Genomic DNA, 16,012 nt, shown 5'->3' on the forward strand with positions numbered 1-16,012 from the left:
GTATAACATTTTGCCAGTGTAACTTTGTGAAGAAAGAAAAGCCCAGGCAGAAGATGTGGCTGTGTCAGGGACAACAATTTCAATGTCCATAAACAGGAAGAAGAAAGACAATTAAGAACATGCAAGGAAAGAAAAAAAGATTAATTTATTTGCAGAATATATCACAGCTTGGCCAAATTAAATTAGAGGGATAGAATTATTTCCTTGTCCTCATCCCTTTCACCAAGCATACCAGGCAATATATTTGCTGCTGTTTCCACATTCATTTTGTGTATGAACTCCTGGTATTTCAGAGTACAGCAATTTCATGCTGCAAGTCAGCAAAGGAGTTTCAGCCATGTCAAGGTAAGATCTATCACCTTAGCTTTATGAATTTACACACACCCTCTTTCCAATCAAAACTACAATCCTGCCAATGTAAGATGCTGTCATACACAGCAGTTATGTTTCATCAGACAACACTCTTCTGTCTAAGGTACTTAACAGCTTCCATCTCTGCAATGTCTAAATGCTTGTACTTAAGCTTTTGTAATTGGACATAAAACACACAGGTATACCCACTGTCGAATTCGAGCTCTGGAGGGAAAACAACAGCTTCCCTTTATCTCTTTTCAGTCGCTGTTTCTATGAGAGCAAGGACTATGCCAGATGCATACCGCAAGAAATGTGCATTTTTTTTCTGGAATTAGGACATTTAGACTGAGTAGAAGGCAACAACTGCATGCTCTTACACAAGGTTATCCTTGAGCACCCGCTTGTACAGATTTCCTTTTAAGTTCCAGCTAAAACAGTCAATGTCTTCTGGCATTCTCCATCAGTGAAGCTATTCAAGGAGTCATTGTGGTAGGATCCCAGTCACTCTTCTCTTTAAAATTCTTTGATACAAGTATAGACATAGGAGACCAGAGTTCACATATTGCCTTGAGGACTGAACTCACACACATGTAATGCACATGTTCTCCAGCAGATCTTTACTGACATACTCCAATAAAATTGTCAGATACTTGACTTACAAACACAGCTGCAAATTACATTTTGCACATGCAACTTTTTTGCACGCTCAATTCACACAAGCATTTTATCTGCAAAGGAGCCCAAGATGTCACTGGTGACAGTCTTCAGTGGAAGTATCTTCCGCATGCAAATATTACCAAGTCTTTCCATCAGTGGTCTTAAATGCGGACCTACACATGTAACACAAATTATTTTATTTTGCTAAAAATTGGGGGAAACAGCACAGCTATATAAAGCCCCACTAATATGTGAAGAAAATATTTTTGTATCAAAACATTCCATGGCATGAATAGTGAATTTAGACCTGCTGGGTGTTCACACAGAATATAAACATAATTTCTTACAGGAACAATTTCATTTGGGAGGTACTTGTGGATTTATATAATTTCACATGCATAAGGGACAACCTGATTTAATTTACACAAATTTGCATTGATTCAAGATTATCCCTGAAAGTTTATCTCTTAAATAGTATGGACTTGTGCTATGAAAGTATTCACTAGCTCAAAGCTGGAAGGCACCTCTGGAGATTGCCTCATCTGATCCCCTGCTCAAAGCAGAGTCAGCTAAAGCAGTTTGCCCAGGACCATGTTCAGTCAGATTTTGAATATCTCCCATGGATGGAGATCCTACCACAGCTCATCCAGCATTATAAAATAGGGCCACACTGTTTATTCTGACTATAAGGGGAAGGAGAAGATACAAATACCTGTACCGAAAATTACGGCTGAGAAAATACCACTGCCACATGTCACAGAATAAGACTGGGAAATAAACACAGCTTCTCAATTTTTAAATATGTTAATTACTAAAATCTTAATTGAAGTATTTTGACTAGTTAATACATTAGTGAGAAAAAAGCTTAACTTGTATTAGTTTCAAACTACTTCTATGAACCAAAGACTTGCTAGTTTTGTCAGGTGAAGTACATCACTAAAACCAAAGTAACAATAATAAATTTGTACTGCAAAGCTGTACAGTACAATATAACCTTTATACTAAAACAGGCATTTTAATAAAAACTGGCTTTATAGTATAAAATGGCAAGCTACAGTCTAATACTCAAGACACATGGATGTAATAATTCAATGTTAGCACTTCTGTTTTAGGGATGTCTGGTCACAGGAACAGGAAACAAATTTCTTCCTTATCTAACTATTTATTTGGAAAAGAGAAAATGCACAAGAAGACTCATAGGTGGGAAAGGAAGACACCAAATTTTTGTTTAGTTAAGTATTTACAGATCTTAAGCTTAACAGAGACAAATTTGGAAAAATATTATCTGAAGTAAATGGCTTCTCAAAAACCTTTAATTTACATTTATTTGTCAACATATTATATTTCTTTATACTTGGGTATTACTTATGTCTATTCTATGTGGATTAATTGTATTTTTAAAAAATATTCTTTCCACCCCTAAGACAGACAGATTTTTCTTCTCTTTCTTTTAACATGGTAAAGCAAGTTTTCTGCAAACTATACCCACAATACTTGGAGACAGTTATTTTTACTTCATTATTCCCATTACAATCAAAACTTCAGTATACAGTGATTTACTTCAGTTCAAATGGCACAGCATTCAAAGTTTTAGTACTCTGTAATTTAAAACTCATAGATTATTTATTTTTTGCCTTTCCTGAAGAAATTTTTCATTTTGGCAAAAAGCCACTTAAATATCCACAATTTTTTGCTAAAAAAAAAATAAGGTTTGGAAATATTGCTGCTCTCCTTTTGACTGTTTCATAGCTAGACCTGTAACTTTCTATCTGTGATATTTTGAGAAATACAAATGCTTTTCTCCTATGACCTGAAGTAGGAGTAAAATTTCTTTCTTAGTTAAAAAATACATGCAGCAATGGGATAAAGACCTTTTTTCTTCCTAAGTTATAAGTGAAAAGTAATTTCAGCAGTTCAAGTAGAAAGAAGCAGTTGAAATTGCTTTGAAGTGTTACATGTACTGAAACATATAAAACAATGAGATGTATCATGAAAGGACTACTTCAAGGCAGAGTCAAGGAGGAGATGGGAAGGAAAGGATAAAGTTTTCCCCTATAATAAGATCTATGGCTGAGTCACAGGTCTCCATGAAATTTTGCACTTTCCTATGCGTGGGGACTCCAAATAATAAACATTCTAACGTGGGAAGCTACTGATCTGTGACAACTGATAATGCCCACTGGAAAAGAGTTAACCTAGAAAAGATACCACAATCACGAGCTCTTCATTGACTTGGAAGACTGTGCTCATCCTATTCTGACTCCACAGAAAACAAAGGTTGTGGCAACTTTAAATTATAAAAAAGCCTTGCCACCAACAGATGGGTAACTAAAAGCCATGTATTACATACAGATAACAAGACAGCCCACAACAGAGAAAAGTAAGGCACAGGATGAAAAAAAATGAAGGAACAGTTTTCTGTTCTAGAGCCTACAAAATACGATTTTTTTTCAGAAAAAAAAAATCCACATTTTAGTATTCATAAATGTTTAAAGCCCTCCCCAGCTTTTTTCTTGAAAAAAACCCAAACCCAACAATACTTTATGACACATTAATTTTATAATGTTTTATTATTTTTATGTTTTAATGCATATGTATCTATATGCATGTAAAGACATTACTGACTTTTACTAACACATGAGTTCATTTGCTTCTGATGACCCTTGTCTCATTTGGTTATCAAAGTAAGTTCATGTGGAGAGCCCTGGAACATTACAATTTTAAAGTAGGAGTTGATTTTTCGAAGAAAGCCTTTCAGCAAAAGTATATATTTAACTTATAGATTCCCAATAATCAATCACCATAGCTTGAAAAAAAACCCCAAAATTTCATCTGTACTACCATAAAAAAAACCATAAAAGACTCGTGGTTTGGTAATTAGGATAAAGTTCCATAGTCATACTTTACCTGTCTAGATCAGATGTCAGCCTTTCGAAATTCTTAAGAATTGTAAAAACCTGAGCATCTTGACCAAGAAAGCAAGGTGGCAATAATCCATGAATATTCAACTGTTGCCTCTCCTCCAAGGTAAAAGCCATGCCCTGAAAAAATAAAAATAAAACCATGTATAGATATATCCATGAGATAATTCATTTAAGAAAATTCTGTGGCAAATTATAGCACAGGTAAAGTTAGCATTAGAAAAATTATTTAAAATTACATAGTATTTAAAATTGTGCAATTATTTTGGAAAAAGATTTTAGTGAGTCATAAGAAAACAGGTCTGTACAGTACAATAACTCCATCCCAGCACAGAACAAGGTAAGATCTCCTGACACCATAAGACTATTAATTGCAAAATCATTAACTTAACAGTTGAAGCAGGGAGCAGTTGTATATTCTCAGTCACTCAATTGCTGCTTTTTAATGAGGTCTGTCTGTCTAAAACATATTCAGAAAGTACCCAAGCTAGTCTGAGAAAGATGATGCCTTTACAGCAGAAATATGGGTTTAGGACACTCTGACTGCTGAAGTTTTACTATGCTGTGGTAACTACAGCCAGGCAGGACTGACAGACTGGGTCAGACCTCTGACAGTTTTAGGGGATAAAAAGAAATTTCACAGGAGTTTCTTCCACATATGACCTATGAAATGTATGCATTTGTTTCACACTATAGCCACTGACTGGTGGTTCCACAGACATGTTACAGTTCTCCTTTAGCATCATGCTGCTGCACGGCTTCCACTCCAGAGTCAATACTGGCAGATACCCAAGTGTCTTTGAGGCCTCTCTTAGGTTACACTAAAACTGTCTATAATCTTTGCAATATGCTTATCATGTAGCTTAAACACATTCAGAAGTTCATGTAGCAGAGATTAGGTAGCATTTATTACTCTAGCAAGAAGATGTCTGTGTGCGTACACACATATAAATAAGCCATTAGACAGTTGCCTAAAATTCTATATCTATCATACAACTATAGAAAATACTTTGTTTCTTATGCAAAAAGCATTTGAGAAAACACCTTGAGATCTATCAAGAGTTAAAAATGGCAGTGTAATGTTTCTGCATTTATTCTTCTGTGGAAAATAAACACTACTGAGGTACTTCCGTAACAACCTCTATAAACAGACTTTTAAAATTTCTTTGTTCATGTTACCATTAGAATTAGCTGCATCAACAAGTGATAGGAAAAAACAGGTAAAGCAACAAATACAAAAGCATCCTTCATTCTACATTTGCACTACTCTTTCAAGAGAACAAATCCAGTCCCGTACACAAAGTTCTTCCTGCCTTTCACACAACACCTAGTAAGTGATACAAAGTGATAAATTCATACCAGTTAGTTTGATTACCTGGACAGGCTTCTTATTTTTTGTTTGGTTTTTTTTCTGTCTTTTTCAGAAATAGTCACCTCACAGGACTTACTCTTCCAGAACAAAAGTATACTACAAAATCTTTCTGTGTCTTACTAGGTTACACTTCTTACACCATTTTAATCTAAATTTTCAAGTGGTTATGTCGTTGTGGCTTGAAAAAAAGTAGGCCAAAAAAACCCCAAAGCAGCTCCATCACTCTATCTGCTTCATAATGCCATTAATCAAGTTTTTACCCTTAAGTGAAATGATAACTCAAAAAAAGATAAATACTTCATAATGAACACTTCACAAAACATCACACATTAGTAGAACATGCTTCTCCCATATGAGACAGAAATGAAAGGAAACCAAGTTTAATAAAGGTCAAAAACTGTTTTGCTGTAGTTCTCCACGCATACAAGATTTCAAAGGTTTCCAAAACCGTACACAAAGCCTGCAATTTTTTCGCTAATGAACTTTCAGTGACCATAAGTGAGTGTCTTCAGTTGCTATCACATTTTGAAAGACCATGGAAGAAGGGAGAGTCAACTGTGAATAATAAATAAATAAATTCCTCACAAGTTTATTCAAAGTTGATCCCTCTTATCTCCATTAGCCTTTTTTTGGCTTAAAGGACCCACATAAAAGCTATACATGTGTGCTCACACACACACAGACTTCAGAATCAGTTCCAAATGACTGGACTCCAGGGAGCTGCGTAATTTCAGAGGATCTTTCAGTGCTGGCAATAAAGTGGCAATCCGGTCATTCTCTGCATCTCTCCTTTCCCGTTTCCATTAGTCGAAAGAAATGAAAAAAAAATTCTAAAAGTCTGTGTTTGCCTTCACTTTAGGAATATGATACAGACTTTAATTACTATGATAGGGTTTTCCCTTGTAGTGGAAAATATATTTTATTTTAAAACAGACACATGTTACATCTTGCCAAGTGCCTTTTTTTAGAAAGTACTTCATCTTGTAATAGCCTATTTTCCACATATTACTACAGCTCCTCCAGTAAGAATTAATTTCTTTGGAGCATTACTACAAAACACATAACCCATCTACACCCCCTATGCTATATATAGTTTGAAAATCCTTTACATGAATACTCCTCTTTGGTACAGATATTACAAATTTTTAAAATTTCTAAGATGGAATGTTAATTCCTCTTTCCCCCCTCAGATCTCATATATACTCAAAAGAAAAGAATTATCATTAAAATATATCACCTGACAATTTAATAAGAGAAGGCCATTTTATGCAATAAGTGTATACTATTTCATTTGCTTATAATTAGGGAAGACCTTGACTACCCAGGATTTATAGTTTACATCTTTCTTGCAGTAGCCTCTCAGATTTTCTTTTTTACATTAGAATTCTTATTTTTTCCTGTTAGAATTGTTGTTTCCCAGCCATCCAGCAGAGAGGGCTCTAAGTCTAGCTTGGTTTACACACTCCTTTCCCTTCCTGAGAGGTATACTGCACACCTGGATGGGACAGATTTCCATCATCTAGCATCTCAACTATAATAAATGATGTGGACATTTTTATTATGCAGTCTGTATTACAAATAAATTTTCCAAGTAGAACAACAGTGTGATGATCTAAAAGCAGTGTAAGGGCAAGATATTACTACCATAAGTATTAACCTTTGCCTAAGTAGTTTTGGTTTATTCACTGCTTTATGCCTCATACACATCATAGACATGAAAAGTATAGTTATTATTAACCCTTCCAGATAAGAGTTTGCAATTTTTCAAGAGTTATGCTTCATATGCTTCTTTATAAGCTCTGATTTTGGTAAAAACAAGTTGTTCTTCAGTCACCTCATTATCTTCCTTTCTCACAAACCTTTTGGTCAAAACTTTGGGTTGGGGTTTTTTATTGGTCCTTAGGCATAAATAGCCTTTCATATTCTCAGTTGTACACAGAAAGCTCTCTGAGTCTGCCCTTTTTATTTTCAAGAAGTTTAACTCATTTCAAATACATTTAATTCTGAATTTTCCTCTCCATTTGTAATGTTGGGAAGTTTTGTAATTGTAGCAGCGATTTCTATTACTGCACACTGCTCAGTATTCTTTCATAATTTAATCTCTATTGGTTTATCAACTCAGCTCATAACTATATGTGCTCTGCCCTGACTCTCTTTTCCCCCAAAGTCCTCCATCTACAATGTTGTTCTAGTGCAGCTACATACACATCAATTCTCTTGTTCAGCTGCAGTACTGAAAAGCCATAAAACACAATAAACAGCACAGTATCCTCTTGTATCAGACAGCTTTTTGCACTGGCTTTTGACTAAATTTTCAAGCTGTGCTTGAAAAGACAGAGAACATGTTCAAAATACTTCAAGAGCTGTCTCAGCCTCTGTTCACAGTCAACAGAGACAAGTCTTATCTTTTAATACAAACAAGATTGCAATGACACAGTTTTTGTTCAGATAGAATATCCGAAGCTCATATAATTACTAGGTTTACATAAACTTCTCAAGAAAAAGAGTGTACTAAAGCAATATGTGCATCCTGTCCACGCACTAATGAGATTCAGCTTCACTAAAGGGTTGCCAGTATTCATTGTAGGGATCCTTCTCCCATTTCTTCCAAGATCTAGCCCTCCTGTTTTGTTCTAGTAGACTAAAACCTCCATTTTTAAAAACTCCTACTCATTTCGGAAGAAAACTCATTTCCTTCTGTTGGCCTCACTGCAGGTATGCCACAAAAATATCAGCTTAACAGCATGCAGAAGGAGGTTGGCTTAGAAGAGGAAACCATGCCCACATCCAAGGTTCTTGAACTCAGTGGCTCTTTCCTCATCCTCTGGCAGAGAAGATCAAGGCCTGTAAGACTTCGGGTCATCCCTGGGACTCAGTGGACAACCACCAACACCAAGCTCAAGTACCTGCATGCATATTTGAACTGACTGGATCCGTGAAGGGGGAAGGAAGAAATGAAGAGGAAGGTAAAAAGGTGTAGCAAGGAAGTATATATAGAAGTATCATCTATTCTACAAGAAAGACATCTCTGGATTGCTGATCTAAGATACTGCTAGGGAAAAATTATCATCTCTAAAGTATTTTGGGGATGGCGGACAAGTAGGTTCATCACTGTCTCACAGTCCATCAAAAAGTGAAAAACTCTCTGTTAAAACAACTCATTCTGCATATCTAAATCATAAAAGTGCAGTGAACCAATTTCAACAATATCATGAAAAAAGTACACAAATTTGCAGGACTCAGATATGCTCAACATCTGCTGCTATGGCTGGAAAGAGGAGAGCTGGTGCCTCACTACCCCTTGCAGCCTCCCACCACAGCAGTTGGTAATCCTGAGCAGAGGCCGGGGATTGCTCTGCCAGTCAAAGCTCTGAGAAAACCCCACAGTTAACCTGCAATACGTGTCTGCTTAAGATCTGAATCAATTTTTTGAGCAAATGGATCTACAGAACCCCGCAATTCCATATTCTTAAAAACAAACAAACAAAAAAGAATGTGTAAATAAGATGAATACTTCTGTCTGAAAGATCGAAAACATTTTCCCATTACTGGACAAGAGTTTTTTCCCCAGTATGTCCCAAATGAAAAATCACTGGCATCGCTACTAGTTGTCAGTCACACATCATCCCACAATGCTTACACCACTTCATGCACAAGACTGTCTCCAGGAGAAATTCAACTGCAGAACCAGAAGCAGTCCTTAGGAAAACATGATCTCTGGTATGCATAACTGTTTGCAAGCAATTCTTTTGCTGGTCAAGCTTTTGCCTTCAGCATTTTTGGCTTCTCATACTAGTACTGCTAGGAAGGAATCCAAGTCAAAATTAATAAAACTAGGGTTTTTTAAGGAAAACTTCTTAAACTGAGGAAGCAACAAAATATATGCATAGTCCTGCTAGGTATGAGCTACATGAAAACAGTTTCAGGCACCTAATACCATAAGACCCTTTAGGATTAGAATATTTTAAAAAACACCACAACCTTGCAAAATTTTACACATTCAGAGAAATTATGATAAAATCTCTATAAAAATATAGAACATATGATTTTTCAAGCATTTTAACCACATTTAAGAGTTTAATGATCTGCAAATCCCTTTGAGCTATTTTATATAATTTGTGTTTAAAAAAAATCACCTTACAAACAGGCAAAAATAAAGTTTTACAAGCATTTCCCCTCCATTCTGCATTTTTATTATCCAAACATGACTTCAGAGAAACCAGCTAAACAGTTTTAATACTCTATGTCCAACATTCATTTCAAGGCACAATACACCAGGAAATACTTAGAATAACTAATCTGAGCACACACTCCATAATGAACTCATTCTGCTGAAAACAAATGTGGTTCATGGCAAGAAATTGGTGTTGGAGAACTACATATGGCTAAAGATCTTACTGCTAGTTTCTCGACCCATGCTTGTCATGACTGCCAAAAATCATTACAAGCAGAGGCAGCCAATGTAGCTATTTGGGTAAATATTTCTTCTGCAACCAGTGCTCTAGGCCAGACACGTCACACCAAATATCTCTGTAGGTAAGGAGAGGGAGTAATTTTTTAATGTTTCAAATTCACACATAGCCTTCTGTTAAGGTGGTTTCCTTTGGACATGAAGAAAAAAATTTCTCTGCAAACTGTCAATTTACATTAACTTAGAGCTTCATGTTTCTTAGGAACGATTTGTTGTAAAGACTATGCACAAAAGAAGGGCTCAAACAGCAGAATCCAGTTTCATTTTTTTTAAAAAAAAAAATCAATATTATTAAAATTTTGGAGAAAAAAAGAAATCCTTTCAAATGGTACTCATGAAGACTAGGGGGAAAGATGACAAATACAAGTTGATAAGAAGAAATTATATGATCATCAGCAGAAAGTTATCCCAGTTTGAAGATGTACAGCATAGAGTTAAGAAATGAAAACTGAACACAAAAATACAAATTTTCTATTGCAATCCTTTGGTAAATCACACGGACAAAATCTCAATAAGTTTTCAGAAGGAAAGAACGTTGGTAACCATTTATAACACACACATTATTTAAAGTAATACTAGACTGTAAGTAGAAAAATCACTGTGACAGAACTGCCATCTTTTAAAAAAGTACAGTTATTTTCCCCCCAAACTATGCTCAGATTCCCCTTTGGGCACACTGGTTAGCTCTGGATTATGCATTTTGGATTAAGGTTTAAAAATCACTATACAAACTAGCAATTAACAATCCATTAGCTTGTTTTGCAGAGGAACTGTGGTTTTCCTGTCTTTCTACAGTACCTAACACACAGGTCTTGTATAGGCCTTAGCCTACAGCTAAGATCCCTAAAATAGCAGTGAATCCTGCTAAGTGTTTTCACTGGAGTTTGAAAAGCCAGGCACATACCTGGTAACTACCCTGGCTGGGACAAGGAAAGAAAAAGCTAGAAAAGGAGGACTGGTGAAATGTAAGCAGCAGAACCCAGTTTAGATACAGCACTTGTGCTTCTTTTGGTAAGCCCTCATGCACAGGCACCCATCAGGACTTGTGAGACTGTGAGGCATGCTGAAGGTAAATGAAAACAAAAATACTACAGTTGATGAGCACAGCTCTAAACATACAAGAAAAGAAGGAACTGTCCGAGTTTCAGCTAAGAAATGCCAAAAGGCACGGGTTTTATTTTATGCACTTTTTTTAAACACAGTTTTTTAATTATTTTAAGTTGAAGAACTATATTCTGGCATTTGGGATTTATATTTCAAAGCTGTTTTTCTAGAGTTGTGGTAGATCTGCTGTAGTGTGTTGAACACACAATGTTTTATAGTTTTCAGGAAAGCCAAGTGACCTGAAGTATATTCACAGCCCAATTCTAAGTCCATAGGATTTTCAAAAGCAAACTTACACAGTCAAGTCAACAGGGGAAACTGAAACAAAAGTCTAAACCAGCTTCCAACAAATAAAGCACAAATAAATACAGTAGCTAATACACACACCCATGGACTTAAGACTCAAAAGAAATGCAGAAGGCCAGAAGGAGATCAGACTTCTCTTGGCAAATTCATCATGGGAACATGTGGGCAGCTTGGCAGCCACGCAGTGAGCTGATACAGTGATTGCATGAAGCGTGATTCAGACCAGAAAATTAGAAATGACACAACACAGCATTCTTATTTGAGCAATCCTTTAACCTACTGTAAACAATTATCTGAAAGTAAGCAAGCTAACCTATTTTAAGAAACTATTTGTACATATTTGTTTTATTATACATATACATAATAAAATCTTTTTCAATTGCATAATCTCTCCTCATCTTAAATTTGAGAAATCTGTATTACACAAACTGCAGACAGCAAAAAATAAACAGCAAAAGAAGTCACCAAGATAATAATAGATAAAAATATATTGTGGTATAATGTAGGATGATGAAGTGGGTCTAGTTAAGATTCTAAATTTAGATTTTCATGTGCAATCTAGGCACCTATCCTCCCATGATAATTATAGGATGTGTAGTATTGATTAAAATAAAAAGTCTAGAGAAACATAAAGCTGACTCTAGAATAGGTACCTTGCAGTCACTCATCCAAATTGCTCCAATTACTATATTGACTATAGACCAAATTCAGATTTGCACACATAGGCATTTACTGTCAAGTGGGAGGGCCAATGGTATCAGAGCAATCAACATTGCTCATTATGGCAATAGTATTAACTACAAATCAACCGCATAAGAGGCTTTCACAGCACCAGCTGACAGCCATGCACAACACTCTGTATCTCAAGGAGCACTAGTTGCCTGGATGTGGGCTGCTACATCAAGCCTCAACTGTCCTTTTGACTCTTCAATCCACAATCCACCGAAAAATCATCTTACTCTGAATCGTTCATATTACTACAGGGATTTTTAATCTCAAAGCAACCAAAAAATTGCTAGAGCTGCATTTGTACACTTTCAACCAGAGCTGGCTGTCTCAAAAGCATGTAATTTTAAAGCCATAAAATAAGTTACAGAGCACAATACATAAGGGGATAGCAACACCCCACCTCCCAAACTGACAGACCTGTAGGTCTTACAGCACCTGCAGATGAAATGATTTAGATGCTCAGGGAGAGATGTGTTAGAGCAAGGTCTGCAGAGATGTCTAGGCTCTCGCTTTTCATGTGAGAACAATTTTGCAGGCCAGAAGGTATGAGCTGATGTGAATGTCCTCCGTAGGTCCCCATGTCTGGGGATGGAACAATAGTTTCCAGCATAGGAGGCAACACTGTGCCTGCCAAGAAGCAGTGTGTGAACTCTCCCAAGATGTGCACAGCTCCTGAGCCTGGTCATGCTGCTGACTCCATGAGAACCAATAAACTCATCACACCCTGAGTCACCAGCTCTGCACAAGGTGAACTCTCCTCAAGTTGAACTCAGATCACAACCAGAAAGGCAGTGGCTGCTGCATGCAGATAAGGGCCTGTGGAGAGATACCTCATGAAACAAGGTGCCCTGAGGGACTTTCTGAATACCCAGCTCGAAGGTACATTAGTACAAGCCTGGCTTCCCAGGAAAGAGGGGAGGCTGCCCTCCCTGTTGTGGCTCCCACCTGGGAGCTACAATGAACAAACTGGGACTTGAATCAATGGGTGCAGTTATCTACTACTAACAGCAACACCCCAATTCTGTTTGTTATAGCAGCTAAATTAATAAGAGGCATACTAACATGTATTGGTTGTGATCTGTGCTTCCTCTGACTCAATCCCCTATCTGGGACCTCCCACCAGTGCAGAAAGATCTATCTTGGCTCTCTTGGTTGCCCCTGGCAGACAAGACCAAACAGCAGCATGAAACACAGCTTAAACTGTAGAGTCAGAGAAGATGAACAAATATTCAGGGTTTTGGGTTTGTTTTTTTTTGTCCCTGGCTATTTCTGAGCCATCTTTATTTGTTTAAAATTCCTTTGGGTTGTATTGACCTTCAAAGATGCCTATTTTGGAAAGTTCTGGCTATAGGAACCACTCTGGAAAGAGACAACAGCAGTTTACCACATCACTTACAAAATTATTGAGCATGTTCTTATGACAGATGTTAGTTTTCAACACAGATTACCTATGCCATAAATTAAAAACCCTGGTTGTAAGATGCTTGAGAGCTCTAATCCCCTGGGTGAACCATGATAAATCAATCTTGAAAAGGTAATAATCTCGTTAATTACCGCCTTTGTCAATATTGTCTTCTAAAGATGTATCAATGTGCAGTTTTATTTTCAGATACATAATTTATATAATAATAGTATATTAAATTGCAATTTAATTCATGAGAGTGATTTTTTAAAAATACAGATGTCACTAAGTTTTACTATACCATATCTGAAATTCTACTTAAAATATTGGTTCAGTTGTACAGTAGATGCTGTGAGTCAGTACCCTGTATCTCTAATATATAACTCTAATCAAAGGATGCCTGCAATGCTATCAGTGGAATAACTGACAAGGTATCCCTATTTATGGAGGGAATTTAGATGAACATAGTATCAGGTGACATAAAATATATTGTTAACCAGAATGATTACAAACAAAATGGCAAAAAATAGCTCTCTAACTGTAATAATTTTACAAATAAAGTATAGTTACCAGGTATGCAGTCTCCAATATGCAATGTTTACACTTGCAAAATCAGGTCTTATTCAAGAGTCAGTCATGATTTCCATGTAGGTTGGAAAGGAATTTCAGTAACTGCTAAAAATTCCATCTGTCTGAAATAAGTACTTAACCAAATACAGGTTAGTAAGCCCTGAAATCCTGGGAGAATTTGATAAACCTCATATGCTTAACAGATTTTATTGTTGCATTTCAGGAATTAAACAGATTATCAACTACTATATTCTGGTCTTCTGACAGGACTAAGCAACTCATTTCATTAGCTTGACAAATAATTAACACAAATAAATATTTTAAATACTGTAACACAGAGTTGCATAGAGGAGAGCAGAGACGAATCTCAATACTGATTTTCTCTTCTAGTAATACAATAGTATCCATCAAATCTAAAAGAATAGCCTAAAATACTGCAAAAAAGAAGGATGTGAGCAAAAACAGATGATAGAAGGCACATCTATAGAACTACTTCAAAAAAGAAGCACACTTGAAGGTTTTTTTCAGTGGGTAATTAAAAAAATAAAAGCTTTCCACACAGATTAGCATATCTTAAAATTGTATTTTCAAGCATCTTCCTAATTATGGCAGCACAAAAAGAAGTTAATATCTAATGAGCAAGCTATGAAGTGCCTACTTGGCTTGCAGATGCTGACACATAAGTGCCTGCAGTAAACCTCATGTTTCATACTGGGTAGATGCTTTTCCTTGACTCACAGCAGCTCCCATCTGTGTGGTCCTCAAGCTGAAAGACATTGGAACAGCTCCTTTCACACCTGCAACAGTACCAGCCTCATCAGCTTGTAAGGATTCTCCCTATTGCACCAAAGTGGTGACAGGGAGACTGGCCAGCCTGGTGAACTACAAAGATCTGACCTGAGAGCCGAGGGCACTGAACCGTGTCAAGTGACACCAGTTACACAGACTATCAGATTACTCAGGAGTAGTGTATTGTGTCTAAAAGTTACATGTCTACTCAAAATTAGTCCTCTGGGCACCCTCCACAGACTAGGAGGAAAGACTGAGTAGGACCCTAGGTGGTACCCTTTCCTCTTTTTTAGTTCTATAATGTAAAGAACTATTTCAGACAAAATGTGTGAAATGAATACTTTCCATTGTCACAGGCAACCCAGGATTCCTATTACTACAGTCTGGTAATACGATCTATAAGCCTTTCAGTCATACACAGATATTGCATATATTGCACACCTATTGACCATTTCCCATTCTACAAATTGACAACTTACTCTTCCTTTAATCACCTCAGTCTACAAGCTGGTAATACATGTATATGTGAAAATAGCAAAGCCTATCCAAACCCTTTGTTTTTGGGGAGCTTGTTTCATCTAACTTTGGCATTTTTTCCTCAGAATTTGGCAGTACATTAAAATCAATGTAAAGTAACATGCAAAATTTACACTCTGAATGCACTTCATCTATAAGCACAGCCTTAATTGCTATCCAGGAGGTAACCATTCCATTTTTCCTGTAACAATAAGCATCCTACTTGCAGCGTTCTCTTGTAAATAAAAGTCTTTTTCTTCTTGCTGAAGTCACTGAAAATTCATGTAATCATGAACAACGTGACAAAAAAAAATTGCTAACTTACAACTCTGAGTAAGCTGACTACTGGATAGCAACAGATTCCCTTTTTTAATCCCAAAGTGAACATTTAACGTTTTGCACAGGAATGGCTTATTACTCTGTTTACATCCCTTTTTAAAAAGAATAAATAAATCGAACAGGCTTTAGGACAGAGGCCCATTTATTATTGGTGACCATACAGCATTTGCTTCAGGAGATGTTAACCAGGGAGTTCAGCTGTAGTTCTGTTCTGTATACTATTTTTTCCCCTTTCTTTAAATACTTTACCCCAGAGGCACTACCATCATCACTAATGGGCTCAGCCTTGAACAGTCGTGGGTCCATCCTGGAGCTGGCTGGCACTGACATGGGGGAAGCTTCTGGTAGCTTCTCACAGAAGCCACCACTGTAGCTGCCCACCCCTCCCCTGGCTACCCAAACCCACACAAACCCAATACATAGTGAAAGAATGTTTAGATATTTGAGCTATCTTTTCTGTCATACATTGTCTGTTAGTTTTG

At 36.7% G+C, this 16,012-nt stretch overlaps 1 protein-coding gene across 1 annotated transcript in view; it reads right to left on the reverse strand.

Moving 5' to 3' along the window:
- The window catches only part of ME1 (malic enzyme 1), a 164,653-nt gene that overhangs the window by 119,943 nt on the left and 28,698 nt on the right, over nt 1–16,012 (reverse strand). The window contains exon 2 of the mRNA XM_051777956.1: nt 3,919–4,052. Within this exon, the coding sequence (XP_051633916.1) occupies nt 3,919–4,052 (134 nt within the window). The remainder of the gene's footprint in view (nt 1–3,918; nt 4,053–16,012) is intronic.

Source organism: Manacus candei, unplaced genomic scaffold (assembly GCF_025592945.1).
Source record: "Manacus candei isolate 608988 ecotype Guabito, Panama unplaced genomic scaffold, ASM2559294v1 h1tg000011l, whole genome shotgun sequence".
NCBI classification, from domain to species: domain Eukaryota; kingdom Metazoa; phylum Chordata; class Aves; order Passeriformes; family Pipridae; genus Manacus; species Manacus candei.